Below are 26,169 nucleotides of genomic sequence, written 5' to 3' on the forward strand. Positions count from 1 at the left end.
AGAGTTCTTTTTCAAAAGGAACAAATTCAGATTGAGCACTACCTTCTATAGGATAGGTTCTCAGAATGTCAGGTGGGCCTCCCTATGGTGGTGCTAGTAGTTGCTAGGGAAGGCACAAACTTCACCCCAACAGCTATGTAATGTGTTCAGTTGGCAGAGTGTGAACTTGTAAAGCACTCCAGCTAAGTAACTGGAAGACTGTGTTGGGGGCCGATGGCTTTCAGATGTGAGAAGCTGCTTACATTTTAAAGGACATCCATTCATCTGTAATGCTTCAAAGCACATTAGGAGGAGCTATGACCCTTTTCCTGGTGTAGCTTTTTACAGATCTTTTTCTGCCTAGGACAAGAGGCAGCTCATGCAGAGAATTTGCTTTGTGTAAGTTGCAAAGTTTGGGAATGATCAAAAACCATTCGCATCCTGACTCAGGGAGGCTCACGGTAACAGATTCTGAGAACCCTGCCCCTATTTCCCACCAAATCAGGCTTAGTGAGTACCACCAATAATTTCTTCTGTCCCCCTCCCCCAACTCCATCAATTAATGCAAAAAGACATGGAATCAAAATTTATCAAAGAAGAGAGAAAAATATGTGAAATTCATGTGGGCGGTGTGCTTACCTTATTTTCAAAGTGACCAAGAGGTATTTGTGTGTTCTTTCATTCATTCTATAAATCACCTCTTCAATGGTGTGCATTCTGCAGCCTTCCCTGAAAACCCCTCAGCTTGGCTTTCCTGTAAGCACAGGATGATGGAGCCCACCTGACAGTGGTTTTGCTGTGATGTGTTTGGTAAAAGGAAAGATACCCTTAGAAACAAAATTAGCCATTTTGTAGCTAGCTTCCCTGGCTCTAAGGGCGCAAGGGAAGACATTGCGACACAAACTTCTTCCACAGGACTTTTTCAAGTCAGGAAGTGGAGGTAGCCAGGGAGGCGGCAGAGTAGTGAGGAGAAATGTTTACTGGAAATTAAAAGAAGAAAACACACACACACACCACCTGGCCACCTCACAATAAAGTAAGCTCTGTCTCACACCCACCAAAATTCTGAAAAAAATTCTGAAGCATTTTGCAAGCACAATGAGAATGAGGCAGAAAAAAACAGAACCTTTCTCACAGGGAGCTAAATCACTTGAGCAATGGAGGACAGGTTTCAGCACATGGCTAGTCCTAGTCCTGCAAACCCTTAAGTTCCAGCACTATTCAGTTTTGGACCAAGTCTTGAAAACCAAGAATGGAGGGGTTAATGTTTTCAGGATTGAGCCTTATTCAGGAACTCAAAAGCAATCTTCAGAAAAACAAAGGGGTACGTGTGAGAAAGACGAAAATAGGAAAAGACTATTAAAATAAAGCACTATTCTACTTGAATCCATGTCCTATTTGCTAGTAATAAATCAGGACAGCTAAAATATAAATATTGCCTGAATCATAAAAACTTGTCATATTCTAATAAATTCTAGTTCAAAAAATCCAACATTATTTTAACCGACTGCAATCATCCTTCGAGTTTGGCACACCTGAACCAGCATAGAGATGATGTGTTATGAAGTTAACTCCCTGGGGGGGAAATACTTATGTGCGTCAGGATCTGAAGATGGATTCTGGTGCTAATCGTATCACACTGCTTAACATATGAAAGAAATGTAAAAGAGTCTTTTGCTGCCGAGTCTTTTGCTGTGATTCCACAGCAGCAAAAGAGGTAGCAAACTTGATGGAAGGTGCAGGCTTGTTTAAATCGCTGGAGCTCATAGAATGGATGACCTTGAAAGCTACAACTTGCATTAGAGACGCTCCCGACTGCCTCTGTAGTCTCCTTTTGAAAATGCAAAGTACAAACATTTTATTCAAATATCTTAGACATTGTAATGGCTCAGAAGAACAATGACAGTGGTGTGTCCTTGTAGCAGTGTTCCTCTCAGAGAGATGAACGAGGGACTCAATTGCTTCACTGTAATTTCTCTATTTCCATGCTTCATTTCCTTCATGTAGCTGAGACTGGAGGAAAAAACAGCATGTTCTCAAGCACCTAATACCATGATGCAGTATAATAAACCTGAATATGACGGAGACTGGAGCTCCAAAATAAACATAACTTTACACATCAATGTTTTATTTAAAAACAAATAAAAAATGAAGAAAGGATAAATTCTCCTGTACTAATCAGAAGAGGTAAGGATAATAAAAAAAACCTGTAAATAGACAGCAATTCCCCCCATACCTACATAGGCATCACAAAACTGTGATAATCACTTTCCGGATCTCTGATTTGACATATCCTGGAAACAATTTTGATAAGGCAATGGCACATGTTGCAGATTTTCATAACAGGAATTGCAATCTATTTTTAGAGTCACCCAGATATTTACAGAGGCTTTTGGACTAAATAGCTTTTAAGACCAACATTTTAAAAAGTCATAGTTGGATTTGTTTCTGAGCCAGCAAACTGCATGCAACACTGTAAATAAAAGAACTTTGCATCAGTAGTAGACAATATATTGTATTAACATTGTACGTAGTAAATGATTTCCCCCTTCTCTCCACTAAGCAAAGACTCTGCAGTCTAGACCCAGCAGTACTGCGAAGGCATCTACAGGATATCATTGGCTCATTGAGGTCACAGTGCGTTACTTACTCTTAGAGGTTGGTTGCCTCTGCAGGTATACGAGGGTTGCTATCTATTTGCACATGCCCGAGCATCTTAATGTTATCAAAAAAAATGCCATTGGATGCTCAGAATCTGTGTGTGTTCAGTGCAGTCCCTAGGACAAAGTTCTAATGAAGATATGCTTCACCAAGGCAAAAAGAAACCCAAAAGGTTAAAAATGGAGAAATATTTACAGATTTCCGTTAGTCCCAGATATTGAGTTTTTATTTTCTTTTTCTTTAGTGCATCGTCATAGAAAGGTTCAAAGGCTATGAATACAAATTTTCTGGTCCAGTTCCATACATGTCTGCAAGCCGTTTAAAACGAGGCCCCCAGTCACTGAGGTAATCGTAATTCTGATCTGAGTTTGAACTGATAGAATCTAAAGAGCTGAGTGACTCAGCCACCGAACCATTTCCCTCAAATGCGTATGTCTGCAGGGAATCATACGGTGGAGCACAAGGATCCACATCAGCCTCTTTTAGTCTTTCCCAAATAAATTCCCGAAAAATGACGTTATCCGGGATGCTTTTAAAGGATGGTCTACTCAAGAACTGGATCTCTGGCGTTACATCCCTCCTCGTTTTGGTGTCTCGGATGATGTTGAGGTTCCTCAAGGCTGCCATATCAAAGGCCTCGGTGTCTTCCTCTCCACCGCCCTCATCATCATATCTGACTATGTTTTCCCTGATATCCCTCTCTTCATCAAAAACAAGGGGCTCCTTTTTCCGTCGTCTCATTGTAACAATGAGTAGGACAAGCACTGCAATGCAAGAGGTGAAACATTTAGCGAAGGCATATACGGAACTTTATCCATTCATTAAGGTTTTACTTACCAGCAGAGCTATTTCTAAATTATGCATAAGAGAACCGCTCACACACTATGGTGGTCAAATTTGCTAACAAGTTCTAAAATGGCTTTTAGACCAAGGGCTTTCAGACATTAAACAATTTATTGCCACCCTCATCCTGATTTAACATCTTCATATGTAATTCTGTATACTACACTGGCTGCCAAAACATAAATTTCCAGAGCCAACTCGGGCTGAATATTACAACCTCACAGCCATGCAATAAAAAGAGACCTTCTTCTGAACTCTTAATTGCTCAGGTGATAAAAGCACATTCATAAACATACCATGTGTAATTTAACTGTCAGACTTTGGGAAGTGACTCCATTATTGAAGTATATGACGACAGGCTGCCTGATGTATTCGATCCTTGATTGGGAAATTCAGGGTTGTTAAATAATGTCTAACATAAGTCTCCGTTTGTGCATTAAAAGCATCTCTCTAATAGATAACACTTTCCTTTAATGCAGAGTACTGCACCGTGTACCTGTGAATTATTTCTGATGAGAACTGCAAAGGCTGCTGGCATTTATTAGATCAGCCCTATGATATGAAGATGTAATAATTTTGCTATTTCTGATGCTTAAGAGGATTTCTTGTTGGCTTTAGTGCCAAGATGAACATTTGTGGAAACAGTCAAAGACTATTCAACATTTAAGTCTTGAGAGTCAGAGTGTGGAGCGGGCATTGCTTCCCAAGCAAAGGAGAGAGCTTAAAAGTTCTTTTTGTGCCAGGAAAATCTGGCAGGAGAAAAAACACTTTTTAAGCTTTCATCCTTGCTTGCATTTAACTTGTAGCATTTCAACCCGCAGCCTGCAACTGCGTATGGTTGAAATTGTGTAAGTTAAATAAACGTAAGATGTGACCATACTCTAATGATGATGGGTGATCTCCAGAGTCAGCCACATGCAGAGTAGGCCCATTTAAACCAATGGAAGTTCATGGAAGTTCATAGGCCTGCACTTAGCATGACTTGTATAAGACATAATAATCCAGATAGATGATAGATGATAGATAGATAGATAGATAGATGATAGATAGATAATCATACTAAGCTGTACCATACATTTACCATCATTTGCAACCAATGTTGTTCATAAATCAAGCAAAGACATCATTTCAGTTCCAGATCACACATGCACATTGTTTTAAGGGTAGCTCATCTATTTGTTGTTTTATTTTAAAAACAAAGGACATAAATTGTTTTATATGCCTTCAGTAAGCAATATAACCTACTGGAAGGAACCTACAGTTCAAGTTCCGTAAGTCCTTAAACAGAGCTGGAGGGTCCAACGTGCATCACAGTAGAGATAGATTAACTGTTTTCTCATAAATTGTGATGGCTTATTGGGTGTTTGCAACAACAATAGCTGCAGAACTACAACTTGCAGAAAATACCTCTCCCCTAAAATGATGTTTTAAGTATGCAATTTAACTCAGCGGCTACATTAGCACAATACCACATAAATGAAAACATTTTGACGTATTCTAATTTTCAAATGTATACTACCTTTAATAGTGGTATACAATGAGGTTGAGTAGGGTGCCTCTTCCATGTTTCTCTTCTTAGATGGCTAAATTTCTGCTCTGAGTATAGGCAAATGTACTATGTAGGCACATTAACAAGTGGGACCTGCAACTAACATGCTGCAGTCCTCCTCTTTAAGACTGTGACTAGCTAACCAGCATCAGGCACCAATTATTTGCTGTTTTGTCTACTGCTGAAAACCTACCTATTTGCTCAGGTGTTCCCAGGCAATGAGTTTTAAAACATTTCTTGGATGCCACCACTGTACATTTTATTTTATTCTTTTATTGCATGGCTAATTGTCATTATAGGGACGCGGGTGGCGCTGTGGGCTAAAGCCTCAGCGCCTAGGGCTTGCCGATCGAAAGGTCGGCGGTTCGAATCCCCGCGGCGGGGTGCGCTCCCGCTGCTCGGTCCCAGCGCCTGCCCACCTAGCAGTTCGAAAGCACCCCCGGGGGCAAGTAGATAAATAGGTACCGCTTACCAGCGGGAAGGTAAACGGCGTTCCGTGTGCGGCTCTGGCTCGCCAGAGCAGCGATGTCACGCTGGCCACGTGACCCGGAAGTGTCCCCGGACAGCGCTGGCCCCCGGCCAATAGATGTGAGATGGGCGCACAAACCCCAGAGTCTGTCAAGACTGGCCCGTTCGGGCAGGGGTACCTTTACCTTTACCTAATTGTCATTATACTGTTTGTAATTAAAGGTTGCATATAAATGAGCTGAAGAAATAAGATGTGGGGATAATATTGAAAGTGGGTTTTGGAAGACTTGTTCTGTGGTGTGGAAAAGTCTGTAGCAGAACACACTGTGAATCTAGAAGGCTGGTTTTCAAAGCTGTGAAAATCAGTCGCCTTGGGCAAGTGGCAATCTTATTGTGGCCAATTTCATAGGCTGATAATGAGCACAAACGCAAGGTAAGAACTATAAAGTCATTAAACTGGAAAGATTTCAGGACTTAGCCCTACAATTTTATGAAATAAAATATTGAGGATAGTAATAAGATTCAAATGAAGAGCCCACTGATGAAGCTCGTCTCTTTTCTCTTTTAAAAGAATTACTTTTGACCACACTAGGATGGTACTACAGCCATGTATTGAGCAGTTAATCTTTTCTTTGCTCCAGTGAAAATGTGTTTTCACACTATGACATGTTCAGCAGACTTCATCTGGGGAGTTAAATACCTGCTAATAAGTGCAAAATATATGAAACTTAGTAGATCTGCCAGCCTAGAGGTACAATAAAAATCACGATAAAATGAATGTTTTATGTGGTTATGCCTCACACAGCCCACGATTGCTTGAAGCCAAGAAAAATATGAAGTCCTTTGAAAGGTTAAACATTTTAGCATTTAAATGGCTTTAAGAGAATATTAATTTCTAATCACTCCAACTGCTCCTGAACAATAATTTTTAACCTCTGCATGAATAAATCCCACTTTAGCGACTTTGCAAGAGTCATGGCACTCGCTGCCTGCAAAACCAGTTAGTGCTGAATTCCAGTGCAAGAACAGTTGGATTTCAATGGGAACTGCTTTAGAAGAGATACTGAAGGAGAAAGGGAGGGGAATCCCAACATGGCAATAATCAGTGTCTAGTTGAATGGCCAGAAAGGCTAATTTTCAGGATTTTTCGTTAGTCTTACTTATAACCACAACCTCCAGGCTTCAAAACTGAAAATCTACCATTGCTACAAGCATACAGCACATCCCCACTAAGCCACATATTTTAAAATAGATGACTGAGCAATCCTAAACCTGCATTGGATTAACCCCAAAATTTTATGACACCCCCCCTGCAAATCAGAAAACCAGAAGACCTAAGTTAATTTTTCTGAACCAACCACAGAGGAAATCCAAAAAAATACCTATATTCTTGCAAGGTTTCCTTCTCTATAGCAAGTGAATAAATCAGAAGACACTCCATTGGTTTGCATGGGGGAGCACTGCAGGAGCCCAATCAAAGGGTAAAGGTAAAGGTACCCCTGCCCATACGGGCCAGTCGTGTCCGACTGTAGGGTTGTGCACCCATCTCACTTAAGAGGCCGGGGGCCAGCGCTATCTGGAGACACTTCCGGGTCACGTGGCCAGCGTGACGAAGCTGCTCTGGCAAGCCAGCACCAGCGCAGCACACAGAAACGCCGTTTACCTTCCCGCTATAAAGCAGTACCTATTTATCTACTTGCACTTAGGGGTGCTTTCGAACTGCTAGGTGGGCAGGAGCTGGGACTGAAAGACGGGAGCTCACCCCGCCACGGGGATTCGAACCGCCGACCATGCGATCGGCAAGCCCTAGGCGCTGAGGTTTTCCCACAGCGCCACCCGCATCCCTTCCAATCAAAGGGTAGAGATGTTTATTGTCTACTTACCTTTGGCAGGGGTTCTGCCCCCCCCTATGGATCAGCATTGAGTGCTGTCCCCTCACCATGTATTGGGCCCCAACAATGGTGAGATTATTCCCCAAATTATCCTCAGCAGAAAATAAACTCCCTCTTCATTCCCCAGATTGGGTCCTTAAGTCATTTACTTGGTGCCAGTGTGGTGTAGTGGTTAGGAGCGGTAGTCACGTAATCTGGGAAACCGGGTTCGCGTCTCAGCTCCTCCACATGCAGCTGCTGGGTGACCTTGGGCCAGTCACACTTCTGTGAAGTCTCTCAGCCCCACTCACCTCACAGAGTGTTTGTTGTGGGGGAGGAAGGGAAAGGAGAATGTTAGCCGCTTTGAGACTCCTGAAGGGGAGTGAAAGGCGGGATATCAAATCCAAACTCTTCTTCTTCTTCTTCCTCTCTGGAACTGAGAGAGAATTCCTATGCATGTTTAGAGTAGCTCAGTTGATGGAGCATGAGACTCTCAATCTCAGGGTCATGGGGTTTGAGCCCCACATTGGGCAAATATTCCTGCATTGTACTCTACCATTCTATGATTTTGTGTTTAATCAGAAGTCCCATTGCATCATATAGGGCTTATTCTCAGGTAGGAATGGGTGAATCTGATAATTTCAGTTGCTCTAAGTTTGTTGTTTTCCCACTCTTAAGTACAGTTCTCCACATTTCAATCAATTTCAGTTCCCCATTTATTCACTCTTAAGTTCAATTATCCATCTTTCCACAACAGTTTACATTTTTTTTAAAAAGAAAGTCCTTATGAAAATTCATCAGCATTTTAGTGTCTCCTAACATACACATTTTTGTATGCAATTTTCCCCAATAGATGCATTTTGTGCACATTTTAGCATAAGCATTTTGTACACATAGTGCATGGGTAGGCAAACTAAGGCCCAGGGGCCAGATCCTGCCCAATTGCCTTCTAAATCCAGCCATGGATGGTCCGGGAATCAGCGTGTTTTTACAGGAGTGGAATGTGTGCTTTTATTTAAAATACATCTCTGGTTATTTGTGGGGCACAGGAATTCGTTCATTTCCCCCCAAAAAAATATAGTCCGGCCCCCCACAAGGTCTGAGGGACAGTGGACCTGCTGAAAAAGTTTGCTGACCCCTGGAAGGTGCAAATTAGATAGTTTGCCTTTAAACACTAACTGAATCAAATTTCTTCCCCATCCCTACTCCCAGGAAAGTTTGCATAGGTGAAGTTGACTATTATTCTCCAGCTTGTTTCAATCCAGACTGGGGATAATTATGGAGCCAGTAGAGCTTGCATCTCCCTTGAGACTGAGCATAGCAATCTTATTAGCTTGGCTAGAAAGAACGTGGCTGCCATCTCTGCCCTGGAACAACCCATACAATCTATGGAATGGGTACAAAGTAAGAGTACACTCCAGCCAAAATGAATGTTATGAGTTTGGTTGAAATGATGCCAGTAGGGAGGCTAGTGCACCCACCCCTGGCACCAAAAGCCAGGCTGAACATACACGGTTTCTAAAGTTCATGTTTGAGTTTGGCAAGGTTCAAGAGGAAGGAAATTAAGACTCTTAAAGTGCCATTACCAGAAATGCTGCACTCTCTGTGTGATCCTCCAACACATTCCAGATGACTGTGCTGTTTCCACCAAAAAGTAGTGGATTCATGTTTATTTTTGTTTCTTTATTTATATTAGGGCAATGCCACCTTTGAAGGACCACCTTTTTCCACACAAACATGCTCATTATTTGCATGCAACTTGGGAGGCCTCTTGACTGACCACGTCTAGGTAGTTAAGCCTCTTCATTCTGCACAGCTTTGAATGGTTTGAATTATCATTTGTCTATGGATTTTTTTAATGCATTCTTGGCTTCCCCGCCTAAATGCTATTTTAACATTGCCAATTGTCTTGGGGCCTTTTGGAGGCTGAAAGGCAGTATATAAATGATTTTATGTGGGGGGAAATGTTACGGGGAAATAAAAATGGCTATTAGGACACTTTCTTGTGGGCCATAAAGGGGACTTCCCCTGTGCACACCAGTGCTCCTATGTGCCACTGATACATCGGATGAGGAAAAAGGTTTTGGCTTATCAATAACATTCCCGTGCCTAACTGAAGCACAGGCAAAACCTTTTGAGTTTGAGAAACAGTTGTACATGTCTGAGGGGGCACAAAATGATCGTTACGATTATGTTAAACAGTTATTATAAAAGCAATTACTATTGTGTGTCTGTGATGTTAACTGGGGGGAAATTACACCGCAATTGCCATATAATTCTCAGAGGCATTGAAGATTTTCCTCACTTATTTCTTTAAGGAATTATGTACAGTATAAAAATAATGACACCCAGCAAGATAATTTTCTTGTGCTTTTTATAAGCTACAATCATGTATTTTTTCGATCTTTACTCCCCCCCCATTTTTTTAAAAAACAACATCACAGCTGACAAGAGTTAGAATACAATATGCTTCATATGTACGGATTGCCTTAAAGGCTTCCAATAACAACAGGGCTATTTGGATCTGAGAGGTGATGCCTGTCTAAATGAAAAAAATGAAGTAAGGGACTTAGGGAGGAGAAATATGGACAGTATCAATTCAGTCTATGTATTTTTTTAATTTAAAAAAAGCATTTTCCCATATAAAAAGCTCCCCAAATGTAGTAGTGTGGTCCCATTAGGGACAGGAATACACTAAAGCACTCCTGTGCATGTTTGCTACTTGCAGGGATATTTTTTTAACATGGGGAAAAATTCAAAGTGTGACACACTATCCTTAGCCTGTAAAGGTGCAGGCTGGAATTTTACCACTTCAGTCTCTCACCTCATACTGCGTAATGTGGACAGCAGCTCCCTTTTATTTATTGTTTTACAAATAAGGAGTAGAGGTTGAACAGTATTTAACAAGCAAAGGTTGCCCATTATGAGTTATGGGGTATACATCTAGATTTTTAAAAGAGTAATGGAGAGGTGCATTGTGAAATACTTCCTCTCTGTTGAAAGGGAAGAATCAGGCAATTTTGGCCTGTGACATATTTTTAGCTTTCCTTTCATTTCCTTTCTTTTCTATTGGCTTTCCTCTTTTTACAAAAAATGGGGGGGGGGAGAGATGAAACAAGTAGATAAATCATACTCAGAACAGATCCATTTAAATCAATAAAGCCCATTATTTCAGTATGTCAGACCTAAGTTAGACTTAGTTGGATATTATCCTTAGTAAATTTCTGGGATTAGGATGATTGTTTAAAATATTAAGTTCCTTAACATTTTATAAAATATTAAGGTCATGTATCCATAGCAGTGACCATAGGAGGAATGACTGCTGGGAGGAGCGCAGAGAGAAGAAACCCCATGGTATATCAGTACAGGGGGGAAAGGGTTAAGAACCTCCAGCCAGTCTGGTCAAATTAGGCAACCCACAGCTATAATTTACTTAAACAGATACTGCAATTGATACTTCTGTGATTGTTAAATTAAGTTCAACTCATACTTCCAAGTAAACATGAATGGGATTGGACTCCAAGATGTCTTTCTGAACACCGCTCTAAATCAGGCAACAGCTAAGGTAGAGAATAATTCAGAAATATTTGTGGCATAAAGTTTGTTCTTCATCTAACAATTTGTATTCCTGCCGAGTTGATTTAAAACTCCCAGTAATTTTGAGCAAAGTTCAATTTGGCTTGAAATGCTCTTTTCTGTGACACTTGGAATATGGAGAGCATTGCATGTAAACTATGGAAACTGTTTTTGCAGTTTTAACAGTCTGAAAGGTTGTCTGGAGAGCTTAGTTTTCACATATGTCATTTCTTGTCATGGGCAATGTCACTTCCTGAATAAAACACTGTCGTCTTTGAATCTCATACTTTTGCTGGAAAACTCTACCTGTCTGTTCCTAAGACACCTGAACCACAGGAGGCCTAGGTTGGAAACCAGAATCCATAGATGAAGAATGTATCAATTCTGACAAGCCCAGCCAAATGCAAAGTGATGGATGGATCGGTATTTTGCACTAGCAGTTACTGCACTTGGTTCCCTACTAGGTTCAAATTCTGTCACATAGACATTTCTCAATAGATGGTCAAGTTTTAAGAAACATAAATGAACAGAAATCCAATTAAATATCAAGACATGTCAAAATTACAATGTTCGCTACTGAATTCATTTTCAGTTTTACCTACTCACCTGAAATATTATGCTGTTTGAAAAAACAATGTTACATGAAAGAAACACGTGTATGTCTAAATTCTTACTAATGGAATTATATTGTATCTGTTTCATATGCTCTATGGTATTTTCATATTCATTAATATTTTTGGGCAAATGGAAATACATTTTGATGCTTCAGTTATATACTCAATAATCTAACCAATAATCTAATCAATATTTATTAAGGGGCTTTGGACACATACACAAGCGGTAATAAGTTTATGTTCAGCTGTATACAGTCATATCTCGGGTTATGGATGCTTCTGGTTGCGCGATTTCGGGTTGCGCATCACACCGAACCCAGAAGTACCGGAACAGGTTATTTCCAGGTTTGGGGGCTTGTGCATGCGCAGAAGCACCGAATTGCAACCCGTGCGTGCGCAGATGCAGTGCTGTAGGTTGCAAACGTGCTTCCCGCATGGATCACGTTCGCAACCCGAGCGTCCACTGTACTCACTTACCTGGGGTAAGCTACATTTAACTCAATAAATCTTACTTTTGGGCAGACATGTCAAGGCTTGGGCATTATAAGCCTATGACTACTAGACTATGTCCATTATTGTTCACTAATCCAGTTTTCTGCCTGCATTTCCCATGTGTAAGTTGTGCCTGATTAAAGAGACCTCACTGCTCCCAGCACTGTTTGTTACACTCCTTATCATAACTTGACTTGGGCTATGTAAATCTGAACTTTAAAAGTTAAAATAAATGCACCTACTTGAGAGAGAATATAAATCATCTCCTTTGCAAAAACAGGAACAATTCTAGCCTTTTTAAAAGGTTGCTGGCAAATGTAGCCCACTTATAAAGGGGCCTGGTTTGCACATCCCATTGAACCATACTTAAACTATGGTTTAATATGAATGAAAAGCATGCTGGTAATTGTCGGTGGTTTGCTCTTCCACTGCTGCCAGGAAACAAGCCATGTTCTGGCATGTTGAGTTGTCCAAAACCAGGGTTTCTCTCCACACAAACCACGAGAAGCCAAAAACTGCTTAATGTTTGTGGCTTGTTTTCCCAAAACAAACCATGAGCCCAGTTTGTACAAGCCAGACAAAGTAGTCAGGAAAAAGTGAAGTACCTGTGATTTCAGCAGCAGGCAACCATACATTGCTCATTCACATGAAAGCATAGGCATTTTTTTTAGTGTGCTTGTGTAATATTTGGGGGCAAATGGAAATACATGTTGATGCTTCAGTTATATACTCAATAATCTAACATTTGCCAGCTATATTTATTAAGGGGTTTTGGACACATACACATGGTGTGAACCAGTATGTGTCTACTACAGACAATGATCTATACACATGGTAATAATGATGAAAAATCTGCTTCAGAGAAATGTGAAGTTCTGGCAATTCTTGCATGATCATTATTTGCCTAGAAGGTGCCAGGACTGTGCCAAGTCCTAACTGCCATATGCACTCAAGTAAAGGTGCCAAGCAATGATTTAAAAAATGCTATCACAGTTCAGAGCTTTTTATAGATTTAGACTTTAGAAAAGGTGCTTTCTCCCCCAGTCTCCAGTCCCATTTTTTATTTGTGAATTGGTGCTTATAATCTGAGGTGATTGTGAGAATGGAACACAGATTGTATAAATGTATCTGTGCCTCTGAGCTTATTCCGGATAACCAGGTGTGAGTCTGTAGCCATCACAGATTCCAGGCTGCAAATGCGTAATCAAGAGCCTGAACACCTTCTGGAAAGGTAGAAGTAACATTACTTTCAGTGTTACCAAATCTATATACAGTGGTACCTTGAGTTACAAATGCCTCAGGTTAAAAAACTCTGCTAACCTGGAAGAGTTACCTCAAGTTGAGAACTTTGCCCCAGGATGAGAACAGAAATTGTGTGCTGGCAGCGCAGCAGCAGCAAGAGGCCCCATCAGCAAAAGCACATCTCTAGTTAAGAACAGTTTCAGGTTAAGAACGGACTTCCGGAATGAATTAAGTTCATAACTAGAGGTACCACTGTATAAGGTTTGGTATATATAAGCCTAAGGTTGAGGGTTAGGCTCTAAGGCTGCAGTTCTTATGCTTTACATCTTGTGCTGGACGAAACAAATGTGTCTTAAGTGTGGCTGACATGACAGAAACTAATTATTTTAGAGAATTTAAGATGTGTGATGCAGTTTCATCTACTGAAATTAAGCAAGTCTTGGTTAGTCAGTACCTAGATATGAGAAGGCCAAATGCCTTATCTGTGGTGGCACTCACTCTCTAGAAGGGTTTCCCCCCAGAAATAAGTCACATGTCAATATTAGCGAAATTTCAACACATTCTGAAAACATTTCTCTTCATGCTAGCTACTGATGTCATGATGGCTATGTATCTGAATATCACTTGCTGGAAACTGCAGGAGGGGAAAGTCCTCTTGCACTCAGGTCCTGCCTGCAAGTTTCCCAAAGGGACAGTCATACCTTGGCTGTTGAACGCCTTGGTACTCAGATATTTTGACTCCCAAATGCTGCAAACTCAGAAGTGAGTGTTCCGGTTTGTGAATGTTTTTCAGAAGCCAAACGTCCAGCACGGCTTCCACATCTTCCAGTTGAGTGCAGGAAGCTCCTGCAGCCAATCAGAAGCCACACCTTGGTTGTTGAACAGACTGCCGGAATGGATTAAGTTTGACAACCAAGGTACGACTGTATCTGGTTGAACAGTGAGAACAGGATGCTGGACTAGATGGGAATCGGCCTGATCCGCTGCCTCCCACTGTAGAACCTTTAAGATTTCCTTTTCCCTTTCTAACTCTTGATTGTTACTTCTTGTATTTAGTGAGTTTATTTACATTTTGTTTTTTGTATTATATTTCATGATCTATTGTACACAACCTCGAGATGGCCACATTACAGGCAGTATACAAATATCATAATAAATAAACACATTTTATTTGATCCCCACCCAAGCAATTGCAAACACATATAAGTAAAGGAACTGCATTTGTTCTGAAGGAAAACTGTCCCTCTCCAAGGAACAAACCCCAAAGACATACCTAGCAATGTCAGAACACAAGCCAGTATTGCTATGAGTGCCCCGGTGCTAAGTCCTGCTGGCAAGATGTAGGCCTCCGCGTTGCATGTTTGGGCAATGCCATCTGCGTCACAGTCGCACACCCGGATAGTGAGTGTATTGGTGCTGCTCAATGAAGGAGAGCCACTGTCCACAATAAATACTGGCAAATAGTAAACTGACTGCTCCTGCCTCCGAAATCCATTTCTTCTGGTTAGAATAGATGCCGTGTTATCTGGACCAAGGCAAAGACAAAGAGTGAAACTGACAGGATTTCTTCAAGAAATATTCTGTGCCTTTTTAAAATATATATCAATTTATTATGCCCTTTGTTTTACCCTTACCAATATCAACAAGCTTGCAGTCTTTACAACCTGAGACTGCAAAGAACAGGCCCTGGGAAGGGCTGAAGTTTAGCCCACCTTGGGTCCTTCATATGTATCCCTTCATAGGTATCCCTTGTTTAATGCCGTTCCATGTCTCCTTGCCTAATTCCCTAGTCAAGCTGCGGCAAGTCTTCCACATTGCCTGATGACAGGCCTTGTAAATGCAAGGTGCAATCTTAATAGGGGGGTTCAAGAAAAGACAACAGAAAGGGTAAAAATTCATGTTCTCATGTCTACCATCATCGGCTTATCATGGTCTAGGATCCATGTGCATGTGGAGAACAGCAGGGAGACATGTTCTGATCCACTAGGCCCATAAAGGAAAATTTATCATGAATGCTTCATTTCATATGTTAAATTTCACTCACTTTTTTCCATTTATTTTTATTTTTTTGAAAAAGAGGACTACATGACTTGGCCTTCCATGAGTATCTCTAGCCACTCTATCTTTGTAGAGTGTTTTGGTGTGTGTGTGTGTGTGTAGGAAGGGATGTGTTCATCAAACCCTGAGAAAAGGATTTGTCATTCAGTTAAGAATTTGAATAATGCCACTGCTAATCTAAACAAAAATGTGCAAATTCTCAGAAAACGATATCAGGATTCCAATGTCAAGGAGTGTAAAGGTCTCTTAAAGGTGCTTTAAATTAATTGTTTCTCTAAAAAGTACAGTACTTCATGGTTTAAATTGGATGGAAATCTAATGCGTATGAATGGCACAAAGTAAAGTACACAAGGAAGAATATGTATACAACTGTGTACCCATGGGCACAAAATAAATATTGTATACACACACAGAGAGAGAGAGAGAGAGAGAGAGAGAGAGAGAGAGAGAGATATGATCTGCACTGGCACTTAAGTGTGTCTGCAAATGACAGCTCACTTATGCTTGCAAGTAATGGCTAAGTTCTAATGAACTTTGTTTGGTCCTGAGTTTCTTATCTGTTGGCACTTAAAGAAAAACACCCCCCCCTTAACGCACAACTTTGTGAAGCAGATCTTTTCTATTTGTTCTAACCAATTAGGGAAAGATAAGGCTCTTAAGAAAACAGAATGGTCTATAAGATGGTCTACCTCAATCTTGTCTACACTGACCTGGAAAGGCCAAATTGATTGATGTGAAGTATGTGCTCTAATACTGAGTTATAGCCCTTTCTGTAGGCTTCTTGCTATTATCCATAATTATATCAACAGCGTCATACATGAGGACACTAACATAGCTGAGTGTACAACACATCAGCTGGAGAAGGTGAGAACAGTATTTTTCTTTGGTGGCTCATGGTTTAAAACATTGGATTGTTTCTTAAAATGGGGCTGTTTATTATAATAATTCAGATGGCTTTGTTAAAAAAACATAACCTTGGAACTAAGGAAGTCCAGACTGAAACTTAGGGGGCAAATCTATGTAGTCAAGAGAACATCCTCAATGAATGTATCACTGTTAACATCTTTCAAGGAGTAAAGTCAGCAAAAATGCATTATAAATGACACATTCTGAAGATAATTCATGTATATTTGCCTCTTGCTATGTATATTAAAAGGATGTGCACTTGAGACCTAATAAAATTAGCAGCTCTTGAAATTCCTCTCAGAGGTACCATGTGAATCAACACAAATTGCTGTCACAACTGATTTCCAATTGTTTTTCAGATGTTCACGGATGAACAGATTCAACAAATAATTTACTTTTTGCTAATGGATCACACCTAAGATCTTTGAATAAATGAATAACAAAGATTTCAGTGTATATACTAAAAATATACAAAAAGGTGACAACTGACTTTAAAAATCTCCTGCCAGTTCTAATATTTCAGAACCAATATATGCTTTTCTCTCTGGAGGAGGTGCAAGCTTAAACATCACTTGTGAATACGGTGAGAAATCATAATTGGCATATTTGTATTTTTTAATACAAACTGTAAAACTTGAAGCAGAGGGGAGCATTTTCCAAAAATAAAACTAGTCATCAACGAACAGCAACGAAACAATGAAAAGCCTCCTAACTTCTACATGCTTATTTTGGAATGCAGAAGATTCAAGAACTTGTAAATGGGAACTTGTAAATTGCAGTGGCATTGATTGAACCATTATACGTGACACAGATTTCCTCCTTTGAAATGTCCAGTACTAGTCCTCACACCAGTTAAGGTTACCCTTCAGAAAAGGGTAATGGCTTTCTGTTTTGGAGGATTTGCTGCATTTATTTTTCATGTTTGAGATGGGGAGCTGAAGGACTTCATCTAGAATTCTTTCCAACATCCACCTTTAAGGGCAAATGAAATATACAATAAATAAATAAAGCAAGAATAGCTCTTTCCAACTTTGCAAGGATCTCTACCCTTTAGCAAAATGTTGTTCCACGTAGGAGAGCGAAATCATACTAACAGCCTAGAAACATGGAGCCTTTAGCTTGTGTTTCCAAAAAGTATTTTTAGCAGCAGAAGATATGGATGAAAAAGTTGTTTTCTCAAAGAGGTGGCCAATTTGCCATGTGTTTAAGGGCTCATTTCTATATTTCCTGAGTTACATTAATCAAACATGAGACCCAGGAAATTTTTCAGCTGCTGCCCTGAGGTATAATCTAATTTAGATAAAGACCTATAAAAACAAAAAGTGAAAAAGAGTCTGTTTAAGAATGGATCTGAAGCCCATCTGTTTGGCTCATGGCTTAAAATGATTTAAGCAGCAGCTTCTTTCTCCTGACAGATAATCTATGGATAAAAATTACTTTGGGGTCTGATTGCTCTTAATTAATGTTCTTCCTGACAGTGAAGTTACTCCAGATGACAGTCGGTATTGCCTGTCTGAAGAAATAAGAGTGTTGGTGTGTCAACGCTCACAATGCCCTTGGGTTGACATTGACAATCACAGCCAGTACCTTACCTTTATTATCTTGTAATGTAAAGTTGTGGTTATTTGCAGCCTCCCCTGCCAAACTGAAGGAAAATTGATGACCACTAGGTGGATCATCTTTGTCAATGGCACTGATTCTTTGAATTGCCTAGAGAGAAAAGTGATTTGCCTTCAGGTTAGATTTTAGTTTGCATTAAATACAAGGCAATATTTTAGTCTGCATTCAATAAAAGGCAACTTCTCAGAGCTCTAAGAGGGAGAGGAAATTTTATATAGTGGTGTGACCCACAGTCTGTTTTTGTTACATTCAGGTACTCATCAAAATTCAGGCACTCATCAGAATTTGGTTTAAGTTTCTGTTTTGATAGCACCCCTGTTAATTTTGTGTGTGTGATTACAAGGGATGCTGAAAGAGTTAAATTGGGGAAAATGTTGCATGGGAGCACAGGCAGCCATTGTCATTTAAACAGTGTCCGTGCAGAAAAAAACCTGGGGAAATATCCAACTAAACAGTTCTGATAGCACAAGGAGTTTTAGTTGCACAATAAAACCTCCCCATCCTCCCTAAACACGTCCTGAATGCCATGTAAATCTGAATCCAGAAGGTTGTGAGAACTGCCAGAACATATTTAGGAGTTGAATAAGGAAAGGGCAGGGAAGTTCATTGCTTATCTAAAAAACCTTGTGTTGGTGGAACAGTTTAATTGGGTAACGCCTCTGCTGATAATATTTTTTAAAAAATTCAAGCTGAATTGAGAACGTTGGTAGGATGCGACACAGTAGCAATTCTTAAAGAATTAATATGTTCCAGGAATTCAAGGAATTATGAGAGATTCATTATTCAACATTTGAGGACACATGAGAAAGAAGGCCATTTTTGGAATCCGAGCATAAAAGCATCTAGCTGGTACTCAGTGTAGTTTTACCCTAAAAAAGATCTATTTTAGTGAAATTAACTGGAAGAATGGAAATTTGCTATTTTCATGGATTAGGAAGTGTAGAGGATGATCAAAATCATATGCAGTGTAGATTTACCTGTGCAGTTTTCTCACAGGCTCATGGATGATGGTTTCATATCTCGTTAATGTTTGTTTTAGCTTCAAATCAACATGTCATTTTTACTGCAATAAACTGATTATATTTTATCTTAAAAGAGGCATCAATGCAAATCAAATTACTGCTGTGCAGCAAATATCATCAAGCTGTTAGGAATATAAATCCACACCTGGCCAGCTTCTGCAGTTTCACAGACAGTAGTTTCATAATCCATTGCAAACTCAGGAGCATTGTCGTTGATGTCAAGAATAGTGATGGCCACATATCCCCTCCCAATTTGCGAAGGGTTTTCTGTTGCAAAGGACAAGAACCAGTTGTTATTATTATTCATAATGAACCAATTCTGAAACTATGAAATATGTTCCATATTTCTGGAACCACAAAATTAAGTTGTCAGTGGGATTTTTGTCACTAAGAGTGAACCAAAACTGAAAAGAAGAAAAGGGCTGCCACGCTTGATCAGGCCGATGGTTCTTCAAGTACATTGTCCTATTTCTCCTAATGGCCCACACTGAATGTATGAGAAAAAGGTACAGGGAAGGGAATAAAGAAGGATGATTTCTCCAGCTCCTTCCATTTCCTTTCTTTTGCCAGCAGTTAGGGAATTGTAATTATTTTCCCTGTATAACCATGGATGCATCTATGACAAATGATGGGTCTTAATCTAGCAGTATCAATGAACCCTTGTTATACAAATGTAAGTAAACTGTAATTCTACAGTCGCAAGTTGTTATATTGTATAATTGGTATACAACATGGTGCCATTCAGATGTTGTTGGATTACAGCTGGGGAAAACTTTATTGGCCAAAGGGCTGGATGGTTATCTCTCCAATCCTGCTGGCCAAATCTGACAGACATGCAAGCCAGCCCATTTGTAAATCACATGGCATTAACTATGATGCCAGGTGATAGTATGCTTTGAAGCCCTGGTTGTCAGGACTTCAGAGGGTGCTGTAGGCTGTTTGAAAGCCCTTTTGCAAGCAGCCTCTTCATCAAACCCATGAAAAGTGGAGCTTAAAAAGGCATTGTGGAACTGTTTGCAAATGGGTTTCCAAACAGACTTATGCTGTGCTTTGGCTCCATGCACCTGTTCCTAGCAGGGGAATAGACACTTACAGCTAAACTCAGCAGGAATTAACCATCACTCATGAACTGATGAGCAGGGGTTACATTCTGCTGTGTGTGCCCCAAGTCCCCTGCTAGAAACAGGTGTAAGCAGCCAATGCAGGATTGAACCCTGACCCACCCATCCCCCATCAGAGTGACATCAGCAGATTGTAAGGTGGAAGTGGTTTTTGAGAAGTAACCTCATGGGCTAAATTTGTCCCTCGGTTTAGGCCATATGTTAAATATTTCCCACCCCTGGTCCATGTTGATGGAAGTTGCATTCCAAGCTTCTGGTGGGCACCTTATTGACTACTTCTGCATACACTGTCAATTCTAACACCATGGGTAAAATTCAAAGCCACATTCTTCCATTTATTCTATTTGCATGTGCACTTCAGGTTGCCAGAGGGAACAATCCCTCTCTTCTCCTCCCCCCCCCCCCACTGTTTTGGGGGTTTATCAGACCCCTCAAGACAATTTGGAGGGGGGCAGTGGAAAGAGATAGGGCAAAACCCCAATTTGCATGCATAAATCCTTGAACAGGGCTTCTGCTGCTGGGTGAATCCTAGGTGAATCCTGCCCCATATATTTATTTAACTCTTTGATTTCTATCCTCTCTCTTTTAATCCAAGGAGATGCCCATGGAAGATTAAACAATAAAATATAAATACATTAAGACTGTTTCTGCTCTCTTTGAGACACTATAGTTTTAAGATCAGGATTCTATGATGCATAAAAGGTAAAGGTAAAGGTACCCCTGCCCGAGCGGGCCAGTCTTGACAGACTCTGGGGTTTGTGCGCCCATCTCACATCTATAGGCCGGGGGCCAGCGCTGTCCGGAGACACTTCCGGGTCACGTGGCCAGCGTGACAAAGCTGCATCTGGCGAGCCAGCGCAGCACACGGAACGCCGTTTACCTTCCCGCTGGTAAGCGGTACCTATTTATCTACTTGCACCCGGGGGTGCTTTCGAACTGCTAGGTTGGCAGGCGCTGGGACCGAGCAGCGGGAGCGCACCCCGCCGCGGGGATTTGAACCGCCGACCTTTCGATCGGCAAGCCCTAGGCGCTGAGGCTTTAACCCACAGCGCCACCCGCGTCCCTATTCTATGATGCATGATACTGCCTAAAAACCTTAGAGAATTAGCATGAAATAGCATTAACTTTTAACTCATTACAGTTAACTGTTTATGGCTTAAAGCATCTCTTCCAACACTTAAGGTTCTTTGTGAACAACTTGATTCATTTCACCAACACTTTTAAAAGCTTAAAAAATGGCTTCGCAGTGGGAACTTACGACTCTCCATAGCCAAGACAGTGATGTTATGAATAGCATTTGTTTCTCTATCCAACGGCTTCGCAGTGGTAATCACCCCACTGTTGGCATCAATATTAAAATATCTCTCCAGGTCTGTGTTTCGATCTATTGAGTACCTGGATGAAAGATGAAAGAAAACTTTTGATGTATGCATAATTGCAATGTGTGTGCGTGTTAAGTTTCATTTATTTCACATTAAGCTCAAAGAGCTTTTCATCCAGATTCTTTTCTCCTTTGTTGTCAGCTGTCTTACAGCCCTTACAGCACACAGAGAGTTTGTTACACAGAGCCATCTGATTCTGCAAAATTCACTGTGCCAAGGAAAGATGGCTCAGTTCCTGCATTTCATGATACCTTCCTAACTGAGGTCACAGGTATTTCCTTTCCATTTCTGCTCTTTTACTCTTAGGTCGACCACTCATTTATTTTTGGAAGACTCTACTTCTGAACCCAACCTAATGTGGAATAGCTTTGGAACTGTGCCACCTGGCTGTATCAATCCCCTGTGGTTCCCAGCAGAGCTTCCACTGCGAGACATTGAACTTTTTGTCACAGGCAGAAAAGTCCATGGGGTGAATAAGAAAACTGTAGAGTAGGTCAGGGATTACCTATTACTACATTTGCTCCTGGGGCCTTATTGTCATCATGCAAACACAGACTCCTGTCACTGAGCAACCTTGGCTTAAGCTCGCCTTGCCTGATCCCCCAAGCTGTTTTTAAGGAGGAGAAAAGCTCAGACGGAAAATAAGCCATGAGAAAGGGAGAAAATGCCCATTGTTGACTGCTTAATTACCTCTTGGAAATTGGCTATGTACTTTTAGATCCATTAGAAACACACCTTTAATATAACACAATATACCAGAAGGCCAGATTGTGTTTAACTGGAATGCTGATTGACAGTGAATATATGCCAGCCTGAATTCACCTGCTTGCCATGAAATAAAGTTTCTTTTCCTAGCCTTGCTGATGATGCCCATTGGGACTGGTAGGGTAGAAGTCAGAGAACTGAACATTTGGAGGAGCCAGAGACAGTGAGAGCCAGAGCTGGAGCAAGTGATTCTTGTTTTGCCCCCTATCGTCCTCCTGGCTGAATTCTAAAAGGGACAACACTGAGACATTAAGAGGAGAAAGCTAACAGGCAGTTTTAAGTCAGAAGGTAGGCAGGTGAGGGTTGGCTGAGGGTAGATTGAGGTTGGTGGGGCAGTGACTCATCCATCCAAAAGGATCACCTTCCATTGAAAGGGAGTTCTCAATCACATTAATCTCTCTACATGATGCAGGAGGCGAAGAGAAGCAAATTAATGCACATAAAGGGAAGTGTAGTTGTGATGTGGATGTAAATCAGGGTTAGGGAACCTGTGGCCCTCCACATTTATTGTACTACTAATCCATGACCATTCATTGATCATGCTAATTGAGGCTGACCAAAACTGAAGTCCAATAATATCTGGCGTGTGGCAGGTTTTCTTGCCCTGGTGTAAGTAGCACTGGAAACTATTTAACTAGGATTCTACATAAGCAAATCAAAATAGAGTAGCATCCACATTTTACTTTAAGATACCTGCAGAAGGGTTCCCAGCAAAAAGACTCTGAAAAACACACACACGAGCACTTTAGTCAATTAATGTACAGTGGAGAAGAAGGGAGATGGAAAGGCCACACAGCATTCCACAGCTTGATTGGAAAGAAATAAGCAGGTCAAGATTTTTACCTCTTTGGCCAATCAAGGTAAAGCAAAAGTTCAGATCTTTCATAGCAACTACTGAGAGAACTAGGTTCACAATGCTGTGGGAACATGCTTAAGGATGCAAATACCACTGCTTGAAAAAAGGCGAGGACAAGCTGTTGCAAATTATGTTCTCTTCACATGAAATGCTTCCACTTTCCTCGGAAGTGACAACAATAAAAAACCCTCTCTTTGTGTGTGTGTGTGTGTGTGTGTGTGTGTGTGTCTTTGTTCACTTTTAACCAAAAGGATGGATAGCTCAAACAGTGATGATTTTGATTGTAAAGATGAGACAGTTTGTACATTTGTACTTCACAGTATTATTCCCAGATGGCAAGCCTTCATTCTGTTTTTTAGTGCAGTAATCCACTACAATGGTTTCCTGAATCAACAGTGCTTTCATAGAACAGAAAGGGCGGGATTTTCTATCACATTGCTCAAAAAGGCTCTGCAAATATACAACAGGAGTCACCCACCATTTTGTTTTTTTAAAAAATAATATTTATTAAAAGTTTAAGAGTTACAGAAAGAAGTAAAAAAGAAAGAGAAAAAGTAAACAATACAAATCAATACATTACAGTACATATAAAAAAGACGCAATACATCAAAACAAAAACAAAAGCAAAAACAATTAAAAACACATCCAATATTTCTATATCTTGTTTCATCGACCTCCTCACACCTCCCTTTTTTGTGTTCTAGTTATTATTTCAGCAAATCCTTTCCATCTTTCACTGTTTTCTGTCATTTAATTGTCTTAATTTATTTTAACCTTATCTTACCATTAAAACCCTAAAACTTATTTATACTTAACTCCTTATAACATTTCTACTAAAGCCGTATAATTTCATTTCAACATTTTTCTAACACTCATTAATTTTACAATATTTCTCTAAATAAATTTTTAAACTTTTTTCCAATCTTCTTCCACCGTCTCTTCTCCCTGATCTCGGATTCTGTCAGTCCTTTCCATCAATTCCATATGGTCCATCAACCTGGTGATCTTCTGTCCGAGGCTCTTAACTCTTTTCCATGTCCCTTCTGCAGATCTTCTTCATATTTATACATGCACTTAACTTTATCTTCTGCTAATCTTGTTCTTAATTTCCTTCCTTTGGCACTGAGGAGTAGATCTTGGGGAAACTCCAACCTAACAATGTCTTTATTCCTTCTCGACAGCTCAGCCCATTCTCCATAGTCAGAACTAAAGTCCAAAAGATATTTCAGAGTGTGTTTCAAAATCCCTCCAAAGCTAAAGGCCCCCACAACTCCAATCTCCCCCTGACCCAAATCCAGATCCCAAAAGCCAGAACATTCCTACATAAGGGGATCTATCCAACTTTCCTTCTCCAATCCAAGCGGGACTCCATCCCTCCAAATCTGGCTTTCTCTAGATTCAATCGTAAAAGGCAACAGCTTATGTTCATCAAATTGCTCTCTCCACTTGTATTACTTGAGGTTCAACAACAGCTTTCGCCTTCGTCTTCTCCACAGCTTGCCATGTCAAAACAGATTCCTGAATCAATTCCTGTGTAGTTTCTGTATAGGTATTCACTTTTTGTCCCAAATCAGTCATTTTTTGTCCCAAATTGTCAATTTTAATAATCATCACATCCGTCTTCTCATGAAGCTATTCCAATAAAGCACTTGTCTTGCAAAATGCAATCACTAAGGCTTCTTCTGTCGACATTCTTGTCCAAGGTCCATCTCTGATTCTCACGGTCTTTAATCTCTGCAGCTGGAAAATTCCCCAGCTCCACTCCTGCAACAGTTTCAAAAGCTCCCTCTAGGGGAAACAATTTCTATTTGTATCCGTCCTTTTAAACGCAGAACCAGCAACAAAGTTAGTTTCGATTTTCAGTTACTTTTGCTCCTTTTTAAGTGCAAAAGGAAACAATGGAAACAATATATTTCTCTTATTTAACTATCTGTCAACATACGTTTTATTCACAGTCAATGAACTTTCCCAAAACGTCGATCTTACTGGCAGCCCGTTCCCAGGTTCAAAACAGTGGTAATTTATCTTTCTTCACTCTCTCTCCTGCAGGCTTAGGCGATCTAAAATTTTCCCCCTCTTCTCCTGCTTCCAAGGGGGGGTTAGTAATTTTAACCGATGGAGATTTAATCCTTTACAAAAGGCTTTCCAGACTTTAGCTTGCAACGTCTTTGCTTCAATCTATTTACAAAAGAGGAAGGCGGACTTCCTGTTTGAAACCTTCCCGTTTCGGTGCCAAATTAATATGTTTAAAGATCCAATTTTCCGTTCTACTCACGGGTAGTTGTTTAAAGTCCAATTGTTCGCAGGAAAAAGTCAGCGCTCTCCGGCAACAGCAATGCGGCTTCACTCCGTGAAAGAAGCAGTCGATTAGAAGCACCGCGCTGCTCACCCCACGTCGCTCCGGAACCCCGAAACTGGGTTTCCCCGTGAGTAGGGGAGGCGCAAAAGGTGCCAGCCGAATCCCACCTCCACAGGCTTCTCCCGCCTGTGGTTTTTTAGTGGGTCTCCGCCTTTGCTATGGCGGCCAGACCCTAATTTCCACGGAGCGGATTCCTCCTGATCAGAGGAAATCCGCCATTGCCGGAGGCGCTAACCCGGAAGTGGGGTCACCCACCATTTTGGGCCAGTGGGAACATTTAGAATTTTGTGAAAGTGACATGAGTGCCAGTCGCTAATTATTTGCAGGGCTGTTAACCAATCAAAATATTTTTGTTGTTTTCACTGAGTGAGCAATTACATTTTAAACTATATCTGAATATTACAAAAATATCAATATCATTGCATTTTAGTTACTGAAGGCAGTGGCCCGGATCTTAATGTATCTTCCATGAATGGAACAGAATTCACAATCACAGAATGGAGTTTTGTCCCACCCCTTCTCTCTGCAACCCTGGAAAAAAAATGGGGGGTTTGGAGGACCCTTGCAGATGAAATTTGAAAATATGACCCCTTGTGTGACTCTAACTAAATTGGTCCAGTTTAATGAACCCAAAGAGCATCAATTATTTTTATTGCCTACCCTTTAGGAATGTTTCTGCACTGATGACATGCTCATTTGGCTTTCATTTTAGTAACTCCCTGCTTTTGTTTTCTCCTCATGCTTGAACTGCTGTATTTGGTCAGCAATGCACAGCTCTTGAACAG

General features: G+C 40.6%; 1 protein-coding gene across 4 annotated transcripts in view; it reads right to left on the reverse strand.

Moving 5' to 3' along the window:
- Positions 1–1,972: 1,972 nt before the first annotated feature.
- Positions 1,973–26,169, reverse strand: part of CDH7 (cadherin 7) — a 123,526-nt gene continuing 99,329 nt past the window's right edge. For all 4 annotated transcript variants that reach the window (XM_082235197.1, XM_082235198.1, XM_082235200.1 and 1 more), the window contains exons 8-12: positions 21,281–21,417; positions 19,047–19,168; positions 17,852–17,969; positions 14,569–14,820; positions 1,973–3,404 (exon numbers count right to left, since the gene is read on the reverse strand). In XM_082235197.1, coding sequence (XP_082091323.1) covers positions 2,911–3,404; positions 14,569–14,820; positions 17,852–17,969; positions 19,047–19,168; positions 21,281–21,417 — 1,123 coding nt within the window. In that variant the 3' untranslated portion in view covers positions 1,973–2,910. The remainder of the gene's footprint in view (positions 3,405–14,568; positions 14,821–17,851; positions 17,970–19,046; positions 19,169–21,280; positions 21,418–26,169) is intronic.

The sequence above is a fragment of the Podarcis vaucheri genome (genome assembly GCF_965113315.1).
Source record: "Podarcis vaucheri genome assembly, chromosome: 8".
NCBI lineage: Eukaryota > Metazoa > Chordata > Lepidosauria > Squamata > Lacertidae > Podarcis > Podarcis vaucheri.